The sequence below is a fragment of the Ascaphus truei genome, chromosome 6 (assembly GCF_040206685.1).
Source record: "Ascaphus truei isolate aAscTru1 chromosome 6, aAscTru1.hap1, whole genome shotgun sequence".
Taxonomy (NCBI): Eukaryota; Metazoa; Chordata; class Amphibia; order Anura; family Ascaphidae; genus Ascaphus; species Ascaphus truei.
Genome location: NC_134488.1, coordinates 106,603,558 through 106,624,069, shown reverse-complemented (window position 1 = coordinate 106,624,069; position 20,512 = coordinate 106,603,558). Strand labels below are relative to the sequence as shown.

Genomic DNA, 20,512 nt, shown 5'->3' with positions numbered 1-20,512 from the left:
ATAACATAGGTGAACTCAGTGGATACCCCGGGATGTTGTTCTCGCCAGACGTCTACCAAGGAGTAGCGGGTGATGACCTCCCGCAAGGCCGACGCAGAACCCTGGTGTGGCTCCAGACCATTCCGGTCCCTCAGAGCCTCGAGGGTGCAGTTAAAATCACCCCCGAGCACCACGTGTTCATCCGCGTCGACTGTCTCCAGGTATTCGGACAATATGACAAAGAACTGCCTTCTCAGGGGTCCGGTGGCATGAGCATACACGTTCAAGAAATTAAACGTGTAGTCCTCGTGCCGGACCCTGAGATGCAACAGGCGACCTGGAACAACAGTTTTGGCAAACAGCAGCTCAGGTTGAAAGGATTCAGAGAACAGGGTCACCACCCCACAAGATGTCGAAGTGAGGTGGCAGAAAAAGACCTTGCCTCGCCACTCCAGATGCCAGCTGGCTTCAGCCTCTGGAGTGGTATGGGTTTCCTGCAGGAAACTCCCAGAATACTTTCCCTTTTGTAAAAAGGAGAGTACCTGGAACCTGCGAAACCCGTCCTTACATCCATTTACGTTTAGCGTACCGATGCTCAAAGCCATTGGTAATCAAGAGTCTTGCTTCCCATAGGCGCTCAGGGTACTATACCCCGAGAAGCCTTTACGTGCTCTCGCAACACTTTGTTAAACTTTAGGACCCGAACATGTTCAATAGTCCCGGAAAGTTTGGCCTTGTAGTTAGCCTTGATATATACTCTGAGAGAGTGGAGAATGACCGAAGCATCCTTCCACCTCTCAAGGGCCAACTGCACCTTCGTATGTCCGTGTCTACAGAGGGTAGCATCCAGGAAACTATCTAGCTCCCGGGCAGGGATAACGGGGATGGAGGAGTCCACCGACTCCATGGTGCCAGAGGACTCCCCACTGAGCCTCAACTCCCCAGGCTCCTCTTGGCTGGAGAATTCAAGACCCCCGTCCTTCTCTGCGGGGGCCTCTCTCAGCCCTAGATTGGATCCCCTCCTCGGTGTTTCCACGAGGGGGTCCACTGTGCTCTCCACCTCCATCCCCGAGTCAGGATGTTCAGGGGCAGCTGGTGGCGACATGGCAGAGGCAGTGGTCTCCCGAGAGTCATCGGGGGCCACAGAAGCACACAATGCCCTACTAGTTTCCTCAAGCGCCATACAGGTGAATGGCATGCCACGGGTGTTCGCATCACCTGCGGGAGGGCACTCACCACCCGCGGGAGGGCCCTCACCATCCGCGGGAGGGCCCTCACCATCCGAGGGAGGGCCCTCACCATCCGTGGGAGGGCACTCACTAGCAAGGACCTCAAAGGGAGGGTCTATCCCAGCATTCACTCCCAATAAAGTGCCTGCCCAAAACTCCGCACTAAGAGGGTTCAGGTCAGACAACTCCCAGATGTAATCGGAAGTGCTCACCAAAACACCCTCCAAACCCCCACCCACGGGGGTCAGCCCTAACCCATCTCCTTCCTCTGGTGACGCAAACCGGGGCCTTTTATCCCTATGTGCGTCACCCGAAGGTGGTACAACCAGAAGGGGATCCCGGTCGACCCCCGGGTCCCCGAAGACAGGTATCTTTTTTGTGTCCGGTGGGGTAAATTCACCGAAACACAAGTCTCCGGGGGATGCTCTCCAACCCAGAGGGGCGTTGGGAGGCTCCCCAACGTCTATCTCTAGGGGTAAGGCCTCATGCTGTTGAGCACTTTGGCCTTCCACCCCAGAGACGTCGGGTACCTCCTCTTGCATTCCCTCCAGATCTTCGAGGGGGGGGGCTGTTCATTTATGGGATCCGGCTCACACTGATTAATCTCAACCAGTGGGCCGGATGGAGCCACCTCGTGCGGAATCGATGTTGCGTTCCCTTTTGGAGACATCCGCGGGTGAACGTAATCCATTTCACCCTTCTCGACCTCCTCAAACGCCCTCTTGTTTTTATTTTTAAATTTGCCGCTGCCTCCCCAGCAGGAGCTTCCTCCTGCTCCCCCGCACCCTGTACGGTGCTTACAATGGGGGTAAGCTGTTCTTGGGGGGGGGGGGAAAGCGACAACAGAGGGTGACTGTTGTGGGGTGGCTTTTACATTCTCTCTCTGATCTTTAGGGAGAGGTGCAGATGTCACCACCCGAGATGGGGCAACGACATCTTCTGCGGTCCCAGGGGGGACCTGGGCCCGCGAGGGCTTTAACTTCTCCCTCTGTTGTTTTGGGAGAGGTGCAGACGTCACCGCCTGAGATGGGGCAGCGACATCTCCTACGGTCCCAGGGGGGACCTGGGCTCTCGAGGGCCCCGCTGTGGTAGGCACAGTGGTACCGGGTGTCTTGGCAGAGGGAGGGGCGGGTGCGGGAGCTGAGGTGGGATTCCTGTTCCCTTTGGGGCAACTCCTACGAGTGTGCCCCAGCTCCTTGCACAGATAACACCTAACCCCCTCCGTGCCATAGAAAAAAGTATATTGAATGCCCTTGTAAGGCACCCTAAAGGAACCCTCCACAGATTCTGTGCTCCCCAGCAGCAGCAGTTGTACCTGCCGCCTAAATGAGAGCACATGCCTCAGCGCCCTATCCCTGCAGCCCAAAGGCAATTTTGTTATAGGAGACTTAATGTCTCCCAGGGTTTGCAGGTGCGGCCGCAAGAGGCTGTCTGGGATGAAGGGGGGCACATTTGAAAGGATGACCTTTGTGCCTAACCCCTCCATGGGTTCTATAGGGATGTAGATCCCCCCTACATTGATGCCTTTCTGCACCAGGGCGTGGGTGGCAGCCAGCGTACGGAGGAAGAAAATGCCCCTCCCATACATCTTGCTGGCCGCCACCACAGCAGAGGGACCCACAACGTCTGCCACAGCCCTTACATAGATCTCCATGTTAAGGCCAGGTGACATTGGGCATCTCACCCCAAGCTTCCTGCTCACACCGGGCGTGGCCCCAGCATTGTTGTTGCTGGGGTCGACGCCTGCAGCTGTTATCTGCGCCCATGTTTGAACTGGGGCCGCAGGGGCCACGCTGCTAACAGGCGCTGGGGGAGGCGTGGCCAAGGCACTGGAAGGACCAGGCCTAGGGCTGTGACTAAGAGTGTTGCTCCTAGGGGCCACAGTTTTTGGTGTTCGGTATCCGGGTGTGGTCCCCGTTGCCACACTACTCCTACCTCCCTTAGGCATGATAATAATAAGCCTTTTAGTCAGGGGAGGAGGTAGTGTTTAGAGAGAAAGGTGCAAAGAGGAACTGTCCTTTTAAGAACCAATTAACCTCTCTGCAAAGGGAGGGGAAAAAAAGACAGCTTTTAAAACCTGCTGTAGTTTTCCTCCTTTTCCCCTTATTACTCTCTCTCTGTTGCAATAAGCCACACAATTTATAAGTCTTTAAAGAAAAGACACAGAGCCTTTAATTGCAGGTGAAAGAAGAGGAATCAGGCTTAAGAAAAAAAAAAGTGAAATTAGAAGTAAAACAAACAGTGTTTGGGGAGGGGAGAGGGGTTGAAAGCTACAGTTTCCAGCCAGCCAAAGTGCAGCTTGTGCTGGGTTGAAAAACTACTGCAGTCCCTGGGTGAAAAAACAAAAACGGTTTTTATAACCCCAAAAACAACCTTTAAACCTCTACAAAACACACAATCCCCCACAGTTTCACTCCAAAATATAATAATAAGAAATAAAGTGAAATTAGAAGTAAAACAACCAGGGGTGGGGGAAGGAGAGAGGGGTTGAAAGCTGCAGTTTCCAGCCAGCCAAAGTGCAGCTTGTGCTGGGTTGAAAAACCACTGCAGTCCCTGGGTGAAAAACCAAAAACGGGTTTTGAACCCCAAAAACAACCTTTAAACCTCTACAAAACACACAATCCCCCACAGTTTCACTCCAAAATAACACAAATTAAAAGAAGAATACAACCTGATTCCACAATGCCTAGGAGCTCTGTACATACACTTCTGAGGGAAGCAGCCTATTTTGATCTGGTTCAATACTGATTGGCCGGCGAAGCCGGCCAATTCAGTTAAACAGCAATTCTACTTGTTGCCAAGTAGAACAAAGAAAAACCAGTCAAACAAATATATAAGGGAATCAACAAGTGCACTGTAAAAAATGCACTTAAAAATTAAGGGTTAACTCAGAAGACCCCATGATGGGGGATACCGAGCAGAGCACCCCGCCTAACGCCCACTGGGAGGCAAACTCCGAAACCGTCCCAGCGGACTCGGCGTACGTGAACTCTGCCCGAATACGGGAGTGCACCAGCGCCCGGAACACTGCCACGATGTTCGTTGGGACCCCCCTCTCCAAACGCTGCTTCCTGGTCTTGTAAATGGCTACCTTAGCCACTGCCAGGAGCAGGTTGACTAGGAGATCCCTAGGCTTATTGTCTCGGGACACTGGGCACCCAAAAATAAAATGATGAGGAGAGAAGTTTAACCAGAACTGCAGGAGAAGGCTCCTCAAGAAGGACAAGAGGGGCTGCAGTCTGGCGCAACTCAAATAAACGTGAAATACGGACTCCCGCTCGCCACAGAAAGGACAGGCGGCGGGGGAGTCCGTGAAGTGTGCCAAATACTCTCCTGTGCTCAGTGCACCGTGGAGGACCCTCCAACTCAAATCCCCGGCGGGACGGGGAACCAAAGCTGAATAGAGCTCTCTCCACCGGGGTCTCTCGTCCTCGTTCCCAAAAAATACCCGCCTCCAGATGGTATCTGGGCGGGTGACAAGGGCGAGGTAGTGCACTATATGGAGCACCAGAGAATACAGGACTTTCCTCGGCATGCCGCGAAAACATGCCGGGGACATATCCCCCAACCTGCTGAGGTTTGGGGAGATAGGAACTCGAGGGGGTTGCCTTGGTTTGGGTTCTACGCAAAGATTCGGAGAGCTGAAGTTGATAGGTTGACAAGGCTCTCCGGTCTGCAAAACCCCCTCGATGAAGGTGCGTGAGTCGGGGTGGATGGCATCTTTAATCTCCTGGATCAAACGACGAGGGACGCGGGCAGTAAGCAGACCCATACGGGGCGCGAGCTCCTCTGCTCCTACCCAGTCTCGCCGCTCATAGTCCAGGAGATCTCCGACTCTGGTCACCTGCTCCAGGATTAGTCGGCGGCAAATAAAGGGTGAATCCAACATCCGAGCCCCCACTGCCGGATTATACAGCAGGGGCTCGGCGAGGAAATCAACCCCCACCGCCTGTTCCTTCCTGGTCGCGGAGACCAATTTCCAGGCCTTCAGTAAGTCCCGGTAGTATGCCGGCAGCACCGAGAGGTCTCTACCTAAACCCTCAGGCCTGATGATAAACAATTGCCGGTCATACCTCATATTGCGCAGCTGGCGAAAGAAACTGGTTGCCAGCTGGCACCACTGCGGAGACGGATCTGCGAATAGGTATCTCTGCAGGTACTGGAGGCGGAAAGTGTGTAACTGGGAGCGGACACACACCACTCCCTGTCCACCCTCCTCCAAAGGGAGACACGCAACTCCCGCAGAGACCCAATGCTTCCCCATCCAGAGGAAATCCATCAACCTCCTCTGGATCTTGTTGATAAATTCGGGGGTTGGACCCATGGCTATCAGCCGGTGCCAAAGCTGACCGGCCACCAGCTGATTAATCACCAGGGTCCTTCCCCTAAGGGAAAGCATTCTCGACAGATACACCCATGACCCCAGACGAGCAATGACCCGTTCTTCAAAATCACTGAAGTTTTCTGGGGCCGGGTCCTCCGCAGCAGACAGGTAGACTCCCAGATACTTGAGAGTATCGCTCTCCCACGATACATTCCGAAACATGGGGGGCAAAGAGTCCACCTGTAAGGGACCCACCAATATGCCGGAGCACTTGGACCAGTTGATCCGAGCAGAAGAGGCCGCGGTGTAGACCTCTTGGCACGCTTGTGCCCGCTCTAGATCATCTAGGTCCTGGGCCACGAGGAGCACGTCATCGGCATAAGCCGACAGGACTACTCGCATGTCGGGCTCCCGCAGCACCAGCCCGGTGAGCCTCCTCCTCAGTAGGCAGAGGAAGGGCTCAATGGCCAGCGCGTACAGTTGCCCAGACAGGGGGCACCCTTGACGTACTCCCCGACCAAACACAAAAGGTGCCGTCAGGGACCAGTTGATCTTCACCAGACACTCTGCAGAGGCGTACAGCATCTGGAGAAAGCCCACAAATTGTGGGCCGAAGCCAAACGCCCGCACGGTCTCCATAAGGTAACGGTGATCCACTCTGTCAAACGCCTTCTCCTGATCTAGGGACAGGAAGGCGAGTGACAGACCAGTCCTCTGCGCGTAGTGCATCAGGTCCCGGACCAGAAAAATGTTGTCATGAATGCTCCGGCCTGGGACAGTATAGGACTGGTTGGGGTGAATCACCTCTGCCAGCACGGACTTGAGCCTCAGCGAAAGCGCTTTGGCTACGATCTTATAGTCCGTGCTGAGCAGTGAGACCGGTCGCCAATTAGAGATCTGACGGAGATCCCCCTTCTTCGGCAGCAAAGACAGTATTGCCCGCCGACACGAAAGTGGCATCTCACCGATCTCAAGGGCTTCAGCTAGGACCTCGGTGAAATCAGGTCCCAGCATCTCCCAGAAAAACCGGAAGAACTCCACAGTCAGCCCGTCTAGCCCCGGCGCTTTTCCGTGGGACATGAGACTGAGGGCTTCAGAGAGCTCGGCCAGAGTCAAAGGTAACTCAAGCGGCTCCCTTCCATCCTCACTGACCGTGGGAAGCCCCTCTAATAAGACCCTGCATTTATCTGGCTGGATGGACTCCGGAGAGAAAAGATCTACATAGAATCTCCGGGCTCTGTCCCGGATGCTCTCCGGGTCAGTCAGAGGGGTACCGTCCTCTGCCAACAGGCATGTGATATTTCTACGGTTTCCCCTCTTTTTCTCCAGCGCGTAGAAGAGGCGCGACCCGCGATCCATCTCTCGAAGGAAGTTGATGCGGGATCGCACATACGCCCCCCGAGCTCTCCGATCTTCCAAGTCCCGGAGAGTGCACTTCCTCTCCACGTACATACTCTGCAGGTATTGGTCTCCTGCCACAGACAGCCGCTTCTCAAGATCGAGCACCTCCTCCCTGAGGGCCTGGATCTCAGCATCACGCCACCCGCTGGCACCTTTTGTGTACTCCTGACACACGAGGTGCAGATGAACCTTGCCCACGTCCCACCACTGCTCTAACGTGGCAAAGTCTGACCTGCAACCTCTCCAGGCCATCCAAAAGTCTCGGACCGTCGTCGCAAACCCCTTGTCCTCCAACAACGTATTGTTGAAGTGCCAATATGCGGCCGAGGGTGCTGCAGGTAGCAGCGTCACCATCACGGACGCACAATTGTGGTCCGAAAACGGCGCCAGCCTAATGGCACTGGACTGGGCTCGTGACAGGCTGTGGCTGGAAATATACAGCCTGTCGATCCGGGACCAGGACATCCGTTCACCCCTAAACACCCTAACATGGGTGAACTCAGTGGATGCCTCAGGATGTTGTTCTCGCCAGACGTCTACCAAGGAGTAGCGGGTGATGACCTCCCGCAAGGCGGACGCTGAACACGGGTGTGGCTCCGGACCATTCCGGTCTTTCCGAGCCTCGAGGGTACAGTTAAAATCACCCCCGAGCACCACGTATTCGTCTGCGTCGACTGTCTCCAGGTATTCAGACATTCTGACGAAGAACTGCCTTCTCAGGGGTCCGTTGGCAGGAGCATACACGTTCAGGAAATTAAACGTGTAGTCCTCGTGTCGGACCCTGATATGCAACAGGTGACCTGGAACAACAGCTTTGGCAAACAGCAGCTCAGGTTGAAAGGATTCAGAGAACAGGGTCACCACCCCACAAGATGTCGAAGTGAGGTGGCAGAAAAAGACCTTGCCTCGCCACTCCAGATGCCAGCTGGCTTCAGCCTCTGGAGTGGTATGGGTTTCCTGCAGGAAACTCACAGAATACTTTCCCTTTTGTAAAAAGGAGAGTACCTGGAACCTGCGAAACCCGTCCTTACATTTACGTTTAGCGTACCGATGCTCAAAGCCATTGGTAATCAAGAGTCTTGCTTCCCATAGGCGCTCAGGGTACTACACCCCGAGAAGCCTTTACGTGCTCTCGCAACACTTTGTTAAACTTTAGGACCCGAGTATGTTCGATAGTCCCGGAAAGTTTGGCCTTGTGGTTAGCCTTGATATATACTCTGAGAGAGTGGAGAATGACCGAAGCATCCTTCCACCTCTCAAGGGCCAACTGCACCCTTCGTATGTCCGTGTCTGCAGAGGGTATCATCCAGGAAACTATCTAGCTCCCGGGCAGGGATAATGGTGATCGAGGAGTCAACCGACTCCATGGTGCCAGAGGACTCCCCTCTGAGCCCCAACTCCCCAGGCTCCTCTTGGCTGCAGAATTCAAGACCCCCTTCCTTCTCTTCGGGGGCCTCTCTCAGCCCTAGATTGGATCCCCTCCTCGGTGTTTCCACGAGGGGGTCCACTGTGCTCTCCACCTCCATCCCCGAGTCAGGATGTTCAGGGGCAGCTGGTGGCGACATGGCAGAGGCAGTGGTCTCCCGAGAGTCCTCGGGGGCCACAGAAACACACATGCCACGGGTGTTCGCATCACCCGCGGGAGGGCACTCACCAACCGCGGGAGGGCCCTCAAGGCCCTCACCATCCACGGGAGGGCCCCCACCGTCCGCGGGAGGGCCCTCACCATCCGCGGGAGGGCTCCCACCATCCGCAGGAGGGTCCCCACCATCCGCGGGAGGGCACCCACCATCCGCGGGAGGGCTCTCACCAACCATGGGGGGGCACTCCTTAGCAAGGGCTTCATAGGGAGGGTCTTTCCCAGCGTTCACTCCCAACAAAGTGCCTGCCCAAAACTCTGCACCAAGAGGGTTCAGGTCAGACAACTCCCAGATGTAATCGGAAGTGCTCACCACAACACCCTCCAAACACTCATCCACGGGGGTCAGCCCTAACCCATCTCCTTCCTCTGGTGACGCAAACCGGGGCTTTTTATCCCTATGTGCGTCACCCGAAGGCGGTACAGCCGGAGGGGGATCTTGGCTGGCTCTGAAGATAGGTGCACTCGGCATGTCAAATTTACCGAAGCACAATTCTCATGGGGATGCTCTCCAACCGAGAGGGGCGCTGGGAGGTTCCCCAACGTCCCCAGAGGCATTGGGTACCTCCAGCTGCATTCCTTCCAGAAATTCAAGGGGGGGGGGCTGTACATTTGTGGGATCCGGCTTACACTGGTTAATCCCAACCAGTGGGTCGGACAGGACCACCTTGTGCGGAACTGATTTTTCTTTCCGCTTCCGAGACTTCAGAGGGTAAACATAATATGGTTCACGCTCAAGCTCCTCAATCACCCTCTTATTGGTTTTAAATTTGCTCTTCCTGGGGATTGATTTCCCAGGAGAGGGTGCTGCTGTCTCCATAGCAGGAGTTTCCTCCCGCTCCCCTTCACCCTGTACGGTGCTTACAATGGGGTTAGGGGGTTCTTGGGGGGGGACAGCGACAGAGGGTGACTGTTTTGGGGTGACTTTGTTCTTCCCCCTCTTTTTTGGGAGGAGAGGTTCAGATGTCACTGTTTGAGTTGCGACAGTGACATCTTCTGTGGTCCCAGGGGGGACCTGGGCCCTCGAGCTCTTTTCCTTCTCCCTCTGTTCTTTGGGAGAGGTTCAGATGTCACTGTTTGAGATGGGGCAGTGACATCTTCTGCGGTCCCAGAGGGGGCCTGAGCCTTCGAGGGCTTTTCCCTCTCCCTCTTTCTTTGGGGGAGAGGTGTAGACGTCACTGTCCGAGATAGGGCATCGACATCTCCTGTGGTCCCAGCGGGGGCCTGGGCCCCCGAGGGCTCCGCTGCGGTGGGCGCAGCGGCACAGGGTGTTTCCTCCTGGGGGGAGACAGCGCTAACAGAGGCTGGCCGCTCCAGGGCGACCCCCTCTCCTTCCTTCCGCTCTCCAGGAAGAGGTGCAGAAGTCACTGTTCCGGATGGGACAGCGACATCTCCTGCGGTCTCAGGAGGGACCTGGGCCCTTGAGGGCCCCGCTGTGGTGGGCACAGCGGTACCAGGTGTCTTGGCAGAGGGAGGGGCGGGTGCAGGAGTTGGGATGGGTCCTCTGTTCCCTCTGAGGCAACTCCTACGAGTGTGCCCCAGCTCTTTGCACAGATAACATCTAACCCCCTCCGTGCCATAAAACACAGTATATGCTATGCCCTCGTAGGGCACCCTAAACGAACCCTCCACAGATTCATTGCTCCCTGGCAGCAGCAGTTGTACCTGCCGCCTAAATGAGAGTACATGCCTCAGCGCCCTATCTCTGCAGCCCAAAGATAATTTTATTATGGGGGACTTAATGTCTCCCAGGGCTTGCAGGTACGGCTTCATGAGGCAATCTGGGATGAAGGGGGGCACATTTGACAGAATGACCCTTGTGCCTAATCCCTCCATGGGTTCTATAGGGATGTATTTCCCCCCTACACTGATGCCTTTCTGCACCAGGGTGTGAGTGGCAGCCAGCGTACGGAGGAAGAAAATGCCCCTCCCATACATTTTGCTTGCCGCCACCACAGCAGAGGGACCCACCACATCAGCCACAGCCCTCACATATATCTCCGTGTTTAGGCCAGGTGACATTGGGCACCTCACCCCAAGCTTCCTGCTCAGACAGGGCGTGGCCCCAGCATTGTTGTTGCTGGGGTCAATGCCTGTAACTGCCACATGCGCCCATGTTTGAACTGGGACTGCAGGGGTTACGCTGCTAACAGGTGCTGGGGGAGGCGTGGCCAGGGCACTGGAAGGACCAGGCCTAGGGCTGTGACTAAGAGTGTTGCTCCTAGGGGCCACAGTTTTTGGTGTTTTGTATCCGGGCGTCGCCCCCGTCGCCGCACTTGTCCTATTCCCCTTTCCAGGCATGATAACAAATAAGCCTCTAAGTCAGGGGAGGGTATTGCTTAGGGAGAGAGGTATTGAAAGAAACTGTCCCTTTAAGAAGAGATCTCTCTGCAAGGGGAAAAAAGCAGCTTTTAAAAATCTGCTGCAGCTTTAAATCTTTTTCCCCTTTTTTAGTTACTCTCTCTCTCTGTTATAATAAACAAACACCACAATTTTACAAGTCTTTCTAGAAAAGACACAGAGCTCTCAATAGCAAGTGAGAAAAGGAATCAGGCTTAAGAAAAACAAAAGAGTGAAATTGAAAGTTTAAACAACCAGTAAAAAACCTCCAGTAGTGAGGGAGGAGAGAGGGGGTGAGACTGCAGTTTTCCAGCCAGCTAAACTGCAGCTATGCTGGGTTAAATCACTGCAGCCCCTGGGTGAAAACCAAAAACGGTTTTTAAGCCTGAAAATACACCCAAAACCCTCTATAAAACTCCCAGTATACTCACAGTATACTCCCCCACAGATTCACAGCAAAATATAACAAATAAAGAAAGAATAAAGCTGATTCCTTACCAAATGCCTGGGAGCTCTGTACATACACTTCTGAGTGGAAGCAGCAGCGGGTGATAGTGCTGAGGTGAGTGAAGCAGACGAACAGTGTGTATTGTTTTGAATGTTCGATCGAGCAACCTAATTTCTCAATTTTTACATGGTGTGGCGATTTTCACTTCTCAGTCGCCACACCTGTGGCTACATTGAAAAATAGGTTGCCCACCTCTGATTTAGACAAATGGAGACTCGTGGGATACGCAAACACTAACGCCTCTGGAATCTTAAACCCTCAATATACACTTTTTATCAGGCTGATTTGTAGAGATGGGCACATTTGTTGTTCGGATTTGAATCCGATGCGGATTGGCCAGTTCCTTTCATCTGCGGAGTTCCATGGATCAGTTTCAAAAGGGCAAATTCAGTCCGCTTTTGAGGAGGACTACAGTTTCCTTTTTAGTAGTGTCTCCAGTTGTGTGTGAAGATACCACATTATACACAGATACATCTATATATATATTTGTGTGCGTGTGTGTGTGTGTGTATATATATATATCTATATATTTATATATACAGTAGGGCCCCGCTCATACGGCGGGTTCCGTTCCAGGCCGCCACCGCCGTAAAACAAAAATCGCCGTAAAGCAGGGCCGTACTGTATTGTACCTTTGAAAACAGAGATGCAGAGCTGTAAACCGACTGTTTCGCTGACAAATGGCATCTGACAAGGAGTAGAACCGTGGTAAGAACAGTTTTCAAGAGGCCATAGCGCCACCCAGCACTATGTTTTTAAGAACAGGCACAGATGACAGATACAGACTGTCATCGCTTATCCGACGGAATGTGTCCCAATAACTGCCGTCGGTTAACGGGCTGTCGGATTGCGGGTCCCATGTTAATCGCCGGTGACCGTCGGATAATGCGTCCGACGGACTGCATTATGCGGCCTCGGATAAGGCATCCGTCAGAACCCTGGACGTCGGTAAACGAGGACTCACTTTATTCTTCTCAGTGTCAGTAACATAGTAAAGACGGTTCAGTGGGTCATAATTTGTACAGCACCGTCTGTAAAAAAAAAATAAACAGCAGATAAAATGTTCTCCTGCTATAAATACCGTGCTTGGAGCAGTATGCCAATAGGTGCTGCCTATGTATAGAGAATTCAGATCATGCAGTGATTATTCTCATTAATATTATGCATCTAGATAGTGAAGATACCATATGTGAAAGTATAAGAAAATTTATTGAGTAGCTCCTAGATAGCAGGCGCTACCCTCAGAATTAATACCGTAACCTCAATGGTGAGACGATCGGGTCAGTCTATGTACGCCGGATACTGTGGCCGTAAAGTACGCCTGAATGAGAAGGCGTGCGTCCTGGCGCCCGTTTCACGAAGGCGCGTTTTGTCTAGGGATATCTAATTTTTTTTTAATTGTAGGAAAGACTTCAAGCACGAAGTAATAATATATACTGAGGGCTGAGTTACTGAGCCCAGGTGAGATGAAATGAAACACAGGGTTTCTGCCCCACACAAGTGAAAACAAAGAGTAATATAACAAAGTGACCCAGTGACTTTAGTTAGTACTTCTAATCTTATAAAGAATAAAAACAGTGGGCCATATTTACTAAGCAGTGTTCTGACATACATTAAGGCACCTTCGGTGCTGGAATACATTGCAGCCTATTCAAATGTATTGGACAGTAAGGTGTCTTCCCGCGCCAGGAGGTGTCTCATGGCAGAAGACTGCTTATTAGATATGGTTCTCTATGCCTGAAGAGGGTAAAGTGCTTTGTACAGGTATGATCACTCGGTGAGAAGTAGAGCTCAGAGTTAAGTATGCTGTGAGCGGTGCTATCCATCAACTGGTTTACCTTGCACTGTTGGAGCTGATGCTAGGGTGCGATTCATTTAAATATACTTTGCACATCCACCATTAGCATATATCCTCAGGCGTGTTTCTTTTTCAGCATAGGCATCTTTCCCTAATTTATTTGAAGGGAGGTTTGAGGAGATATACACACAACAGGACACGCTACTAAGATGAAACTCCTTCCCCTGCCCCCTTCCTCCCGCCCTGCCCCTTCCTCTCCACATTCCCCTCCTCCTCCCCCTGCCCCTCCTCCTCGTGTCCGCTCAGATTTTTTAGTACCCAATCTGCAGACGGATTTTGGTGTGGGGTTTGGATTTGGTCTACAAAATCCAGGAGGAGATTCGGACAAGTCTGCCCATTTCTACTGATTTTGTACCACAACCATGATTTTTACATTTAATTTTTTTACATTTATTATTTGAATCTTTACAAAAAATAAGTTTGCTTTGAAGAAGCAATGAAGACAATGATCTCTGTATTTAAAACCACATCTGTAGTAGAAGAGCAGTCAACCCGTGCTAAACATTGGGGCCATATTTACTAAGCGATACTATTCAATAAGACACCTTTATAGCACTGGAAGTTGCCTTCCAGACCATTCAAGTGAATGGCCCATAAGATGTATTCCGGCACTAGAAGGTGTGTTATGGAATAGCCTTTCTTAGTAACTATAGCAAATGCAAATATTACTGTGTGCTCATTTGCATGTCTTAGACAGGTCTGCAACCCCGCCTTTCACCATTATCACCCAGCACACAGCACTTCCACTGCAGCAAGGGATTCTGGGAAATGACATGCAAATGAGCACACAGTGCCACCTTTTGCTTCAAAACCACTTAACATGGCCCCCTATAAGCTTAAGCTTGCTGCATTTCACAGCTTTGAGCACAGCCTGGGTTAAGATGCAATTACTGTGGAGGGTTTTTGTCACTTTTTTTACCCACCATAACCTAACTAAGTGTTAGTAACTATAGGTATTGATGCCACTCCAACACTGGCTCAATTAGCTGTGAAGCTTTTTTCTCCTTGCCAGGAAACCTTTAAGATATTATTTCAAATGAAAGGGGCTCAACACTGGGCAAGGAGAAGGCGACTTCACAGCATATAGAATAAGGGCCGCTGAAGCAGGGATTACTGCTGATGGTTGTGTCACTTTAACCTACTTGAGTCCCAGCATTGAGTGACATCACTCATAGGTGGTGTTGGTATGTCGATGTGCCTCTTTGGTTTTACAAATGACCTTGAGAGCCTTGCGCCCTACGACTGGAACAAGGTGAAAGTAATGGATGGCAGCTTCGCAATACATTTTGGGCATATTGCCATAGAGGGAGTTACTCTGCAATCCTCCCTTCCCATTCTCCAGGCTTTCCCCATCTGTGTTTTCGGATTAAGAGGCTTAGGAAGGTATAGCAGTGAGCAGTATAGCAGGTCGGGACCCAGCAGCTCCAGTCAAATATGGATTTGACTTAATCGGTGTGTAAATTGACAATCTACTGTATGTCCTTAAGAATAAAGTTGGGAAACCCCCCCCCCCCCCTCCCCCTTACCCTCCCCCTCCTCTCCTCCCCCGTGAAGTTAAACTGTAGCGAGTGCTGACATTGGGACCTGCTAGTCCATATCACTCATAGCATTTCCTAAGAAAGTATTAGACAATTGTTGCTATTCGTTTTTCAGAAATGTCACTCTTCTGAGAAAGTAATATCAATAATACATGGGTGGCCGTCTCACTGAGGAAGTGTGCCTACAAAATACAGTATGTCAGGAGATCACGGCTCTCCATCTGTTCTTTATCAAATGGCTTGTTCTCTTTGTTTAATTCTGTAGTTCTGGAAATAATCTTTTTTTTTTTTTATTGAATTCCTTAACTTTTTGGTGTGCTTGACTCCATTTTTCTATGATTACTACATCTTGACCAGAGTTTGTGTCATAGCTCCCATTTTTGTTACCTAACATTGTCTTAGACCCCCTGTTAGGGGCATCCCAAATTGCTGGATCTCATACTCTGTTTGTCTATAGCACACTGGTAATTTTAACATGGATCCTGCCACCAAGTGATCCCAGCATCATCCCCTCATACAGTACCTGCTGGGCAGCTGCAGTACCAGGTATCTACCTACTGTGTTGTACCTGTTTCTATCAGAACCTGAGAGCAGGTAAGAGGTCTCCTGTCTCCTGCACCCATTGGATGAAGCTCAGAACCTCTCACCAGTTAGAACCTCTGGCAACTGATCGCATAATTACTGTAAAATAAAAAGTAGATTGCAGTGTGTGTGTGTGTGTGTGTGTGTGTGTGTGTGTGTGTGTGTGTGTGTGTGTGTGTGTGTGTGTGTGTGTGTGTGTGTGTGTGTGTGTGTCTGTGTGTGTGTGTGTGTCTGCAATACTGTGTGTGTGTGTCTGTGTGTGTGTGTGTCTGTGTCTGTGTCTGTGTCTGTGTGTGTCTGTGCAATATTGTATGTGTGTAAGTATATGGAAATTAGTATTATACAAAGTTATATTTAAAAAAACAAAATAAAACACACCAGGTTTTCACTTGCTTGTATCTTGTGCTGACGACGTTTGTAGCATACATTATATGTTGCTAATTCTATTTCTGATTGTAGGGGGATTTCAGATTGAATATGGGGGGACATAGAGTGAGACTTCTTAGAAAGATCTCAGCCTACTTGATTCATTCTAACCCAGTTAAGCGCAGGAGTGGCCAACTCCAGTCCTCAAGGGCCACCAACAGGTCAGGTTATCAGGATATCCCTGCTTCAGCACAGGTGGCTCAATCGAGCCATCTGTGCCGAGGCAGGGATAGCCTGAAAACCTGACCACTTGGTGGCCCTTGAGGACTGGAGTTGGCCACTCCGTGCTTAGGGAAGCTTAGAATAAGCCCCTGTGGACATAGCAATATAGAGTTGCACGAGGGAATCTCAGATCAGTGCATTTTGCTCTGACGCAAAATACATCCCCTTTGCTACCAAGCAAATGCACTTGCAAAACCGTATGGCAGCAAGAGGAATGTGATCTAGTTCTGATATTACATTTCAAAATAAGGAAATGCTTATGTGATTCTCTGCAGGCCTTCCTGACTGTGACTTTGTTATTATCATTATTATTATTCCCAAATGGAGTTGTTTATTTGGAAGCAACTGGGTTCCCCTAATAACGTTTGCATCTAATGCGGAGCAGAATGTATTGGAGGAGTCTGGTCTCTTCTCACAGATGGTTTGCGGCGGAGAGAACAGGGACAGCTGTAAACAAAGAATATGTGCTCAATATGTCGTCCTGGTTCTTGTTAAGGAACCCAATGTTCAATGTCCTTTTTAGCCTAGAGTGCCACTTTAGTGGCCGGATCTGCTCATCATTTTTGATTGCAGCCCTTGGGTTCAACATTTCAATAGCAATATTGCACGATCAGAGTTTGTTACTCTAGGTCAGAAAGCCATCAGTCCTGTATAAAGGGGGTTGACAAATGTATTGCCTCTTCTTACTGTAGTCAAATGTCATTATTCCCTTACATCTGTCCCTCAATATTCTTGCCAGTAGAACACATTCCATAAATAGTGTAGGTGTTGTCCACTTCTTTTAGGTACATTGTGACATTGCTCTACGTCTGTGCTAAGATGAATCAGTTTGACGCTGGCTAGAATGTTGGTAACATTATATTTTATAATGGCACGTTTGGGTGTAAGTACAAGAGACTTTGTTGGTCTGCTGAACAGGGTATAACTGTTCTCTTTCTCTAATGGTGTGCTCTTTCTTTCCCCCCTCTCTGCAGTTGTCTGAGGTGGATTAAGTAATGCTCCTCCGTCTTTACGCCATGGTGATCTCATACCTGTGTGCCATCAACGCTGCCCCCTTCCAGAGCCAGGACTCCGACCGGGATTATGGCCCCGAGAATCCCTCCTACACTTCAGATCAACAAGGACCTTATAACTCCAGCCAGGGACTGCTGGAGGGGCTCATTCCGGACTTGGCTTCCACTTATCATGACATGACTGATAAAGAATGGAATCTCTACTCTCCCAGGGTCACCCTCTCCAGTCAGGAGCCGGCTGGCCCTCCGTTTCTTTTCCTGTCGGACGAGCCCATTGCACATTCAGAACTGGCTAACAGGACTTCTCGGGTGAAACGGGCTGAGGTATCTGAATCAGTCAGCCGCTCTCGACGGGGGGAGCTGTCTGTGTGCGACAGCATGAACATTTGGGTGACCGACAAGCGATCAGCTGTGGATGACCGGGGTAAGACTGTGACGGTCCTGTCCGAAGTTCAAACCCTTACAGGACCCCTCAAGCAGTACTTCTATGAGACCAAGTGCAACCCTTCAGGCGGCACCACCAATGGCTGCCGGGGAGTGGACAAAAGACACTGGTCATCAGAGTGTAAACCCAAACAGTCTTTCGTACGGGCACTCACCATGAACAGCGAGAAGCTGGTGGGGTGGCGTTGGATCCGGATCGATACTGCATGTGTCTGCACCCTGTTGAGCCGCACAGGTCGGACGTAAGAGGGGGTTGGGGAGGGTCAGCACAGGGTTATCCTCCCCTTGCATTATTGGGATTAGGGAAAGCAGAAGGACCTGCTGTTATTGTCCCTAAACTGTTTACAACATGGCATAAAGGCCTAGATCAATCATTCCTGGAGCCACATACATACCACATTTTGGGGGGTGGGAGAGGCATGAACCAACAGCTACCAGCAAGGGTAATTTAACTTTAGCAAGATGGGAATATGTACAAAACTGGATGCAAGCTAGCACAGGACAGATCTCACCCAGAGAGGATCAGAGGAGATCTTCACTTTCCAGTGCTCACTATATTTGGTGCCTCTTCACACTGATTGTTCAAAGTTAAATTAACAATAAAAATATATTATGTTACATCTCAAGGAAGACAGCCACTTAGGATTTAGCAATCTCATAGGTGACCTTTTTTTCCCATCACCGGTACGATAGGACGACACTGCAGACATGAAAACATGACCCAGTGGCTTGGCAATGGACAAAGAAGACCTTTGTTGACATTCAAAAGGGACAACTTTCTTGTGTTTCATTGTTAGATGTTACTAGTTTTGAAGAGCCCTGCTGGAGCATCTCATGTTACCCCCCAGGCATTAGGTGGTTCACATTGTAAGCTATTATAAAATGGTTATTCTATTTGTGATTGTTCTATATACAATGTGTGTGTGTGTGTGTGTGTGTGTGTATATATATATATGTGTGTATATATACACACACACACACACACACACACACACACACATATATATATGTTTATATATTGAGAAATGTAACTTATTGGCAACTCATTTTTATGGACTGCATGTTACTACCCTAATTCTGTGGCAGTATCCGATCATTGGATCCTGCCACCCTGCTCCCTTCCTTTTTTTTCTGCCACCTATTTATTACCCAGCTGTTTGTCACTTGAGTATTCCAATGTCAGAGCTATATTCCTGTATCGCAAAAAAAAACCTATCGGGGAGCAAATATGGGTGCAGACAAAAACATTAGATGATACACGTATGTTTTTCTCACCCCTTTGCTTGCAGTGGGGCCTGCGATAACATTGCTAATTATGCCATCAGTCATTATCAGCAGCAAGGGAGTTACACAAAAAGCTACACTCTTCACTCGCTGCTTTTATCAAATGCATACGTTGAAAATCCAATTGAGAATCTTTCTTACCGATAAGGGAAAATGAAATGTTGGCGATGTGGTTACCATTTGACCTGTAAACCAAAAGAGGCTTTTGCCAGTGTTGTGTGCTCTCCAGCAAGTAACAACGGGGTTACATTGTCACGAGACCATGTTACCCTTAAGGGCTTAGTTGTGTTGTGTGCTGTAATGAGAGAGCCATGCCTTGTTGCATTTACCCGTTTATCCTGCAGACCTTATTTTTACACTTCGAGTTACAGTTGAAGCCCCAAGTTATTCCTAAAGCAGCAGTATTAGCTAAATAATATCACAGCCTTGCATTCAAATTATATTTTTTTTAACGAACCTAGAACAGTCCCCCCCCCCCTTCCCTTCATTTTTAACCCCTGAAAATCCCACTGAATCGGCTGTGAAAAAAGAACCAAATACAAACGCGTTGGGCTAGGAAGGGTATTAAGGGTTAGGACGGCTTATGTCATAATCTGATGGGAGACTAATTCTACCAGCTCACCAAGGCTGCGTGGTATGGTCAGGGTTAGCAAAGGGTTAGTGGACCAACATTAAAAGTTCTTCATAGATGTAGTTGGTACCAGGTATTAACGACCTGTGAAACAATCTGCTTTTCTTCAGAACCAATAAATGTCCTGTACACAAATCTTCCATATAAAGACTTAACATGTGTCTGTCTCCTCCACATAAAGTCCCTAATTAGAAAAGAAGGCCCGGCACTATTTGAACAAGTTTCATACGCCTTTGGGACCACACGGAGGGTTCTGAAACAATTTATCCCAGATTTTCTCATTTGTACACATGTTAAATATAGGAGAAACAGGAGGGGAATAAAACATGGAATTTGGAAAGCATCAGGTCTACAAACGCTTGAGAAGGGGCATTGGCCTAAATATATCTGATATGCAAACACCTTCCCATCCCTCTGCACCCCAACCCCTTCCCCCTCTCCCCACTTTATTTCTTAACTTATTTGTGTCATTATTTCCACAGACCCATAGTCTTTTTGTTATATTTTTGTTGTTGTTATTAAAATCTTCTGAAATGGAAACCACACAAAATAAAATGTTTTTTTTTCTATGTTATCCTTTTTTATTATTCTTTTGAGCTCATTCTTCTGTATTCTTTTAATGACTACTTAGAATATTTCCACATACACTCCCTAAATTACACTTAAGTTTCCATTTATCCTAGCTTAGGCTTTTAAAAACGCTCTGTCACTTTGTGCACTCTGTGCGCCCTCTAGAGGCCATCTTACAAAATTATATTTGTTGGTCTAAATCAGGGGGTAGCGAACTCCAGTCCTCAAGAGCAACCAACAGGTCAGGTTTTCAGGATATCCCTGCTTTAGCACGGGTGGCTCAATCAGAGGCTCTGTCAATGATTGAGCCATCTGTGCTGAAGCAGGGATATCCTGAAAAACTAACCTGTTGGTAGCTCTTGAGGACTGAAGTTGGCCGCCCCTGGTCTAAAATATTTACTGTAGAGTCACACAAGGAAATGACTCCATGCAAGAACAAGCATGTTACAAAAAACAGGTCCCAGGATCATGGCAGGAATTAAGAGTGTGGAGATCTCTGGGAGAGGGAATCTGCTTGTAGTGTG

At 49.8% G+C, this 20,512-nt stretch overlaps 1 protein-coding gene across 1 annotated transcript in view; it reads left to right on the top strand.

The window, feature by feature from the left end:
- Positions 1-19,956, top strand: part of NTF4 (neurotrophin 4) — a 72,484-nt gene extending 52,528 nt beyond the window's left edge. The window contains exon 2 of the mRNA XM_075605629.1: positions 17,021-19,956. Within this exon, the coding sequence (XP_075461744.1) occupies positions 17,042-17,749 (708 nt within the window). The 5' untranslated portion in view covers positions 17,021-17,041 and the 3' untranslated portion in view covers positions 17,750-19,956. The remainder of the gene's footprint in view (positions 1-17,020) is intronic.
- The last annotated feature ends 556 nt before the right edge of the window (positions 19,957-20,512 follow it).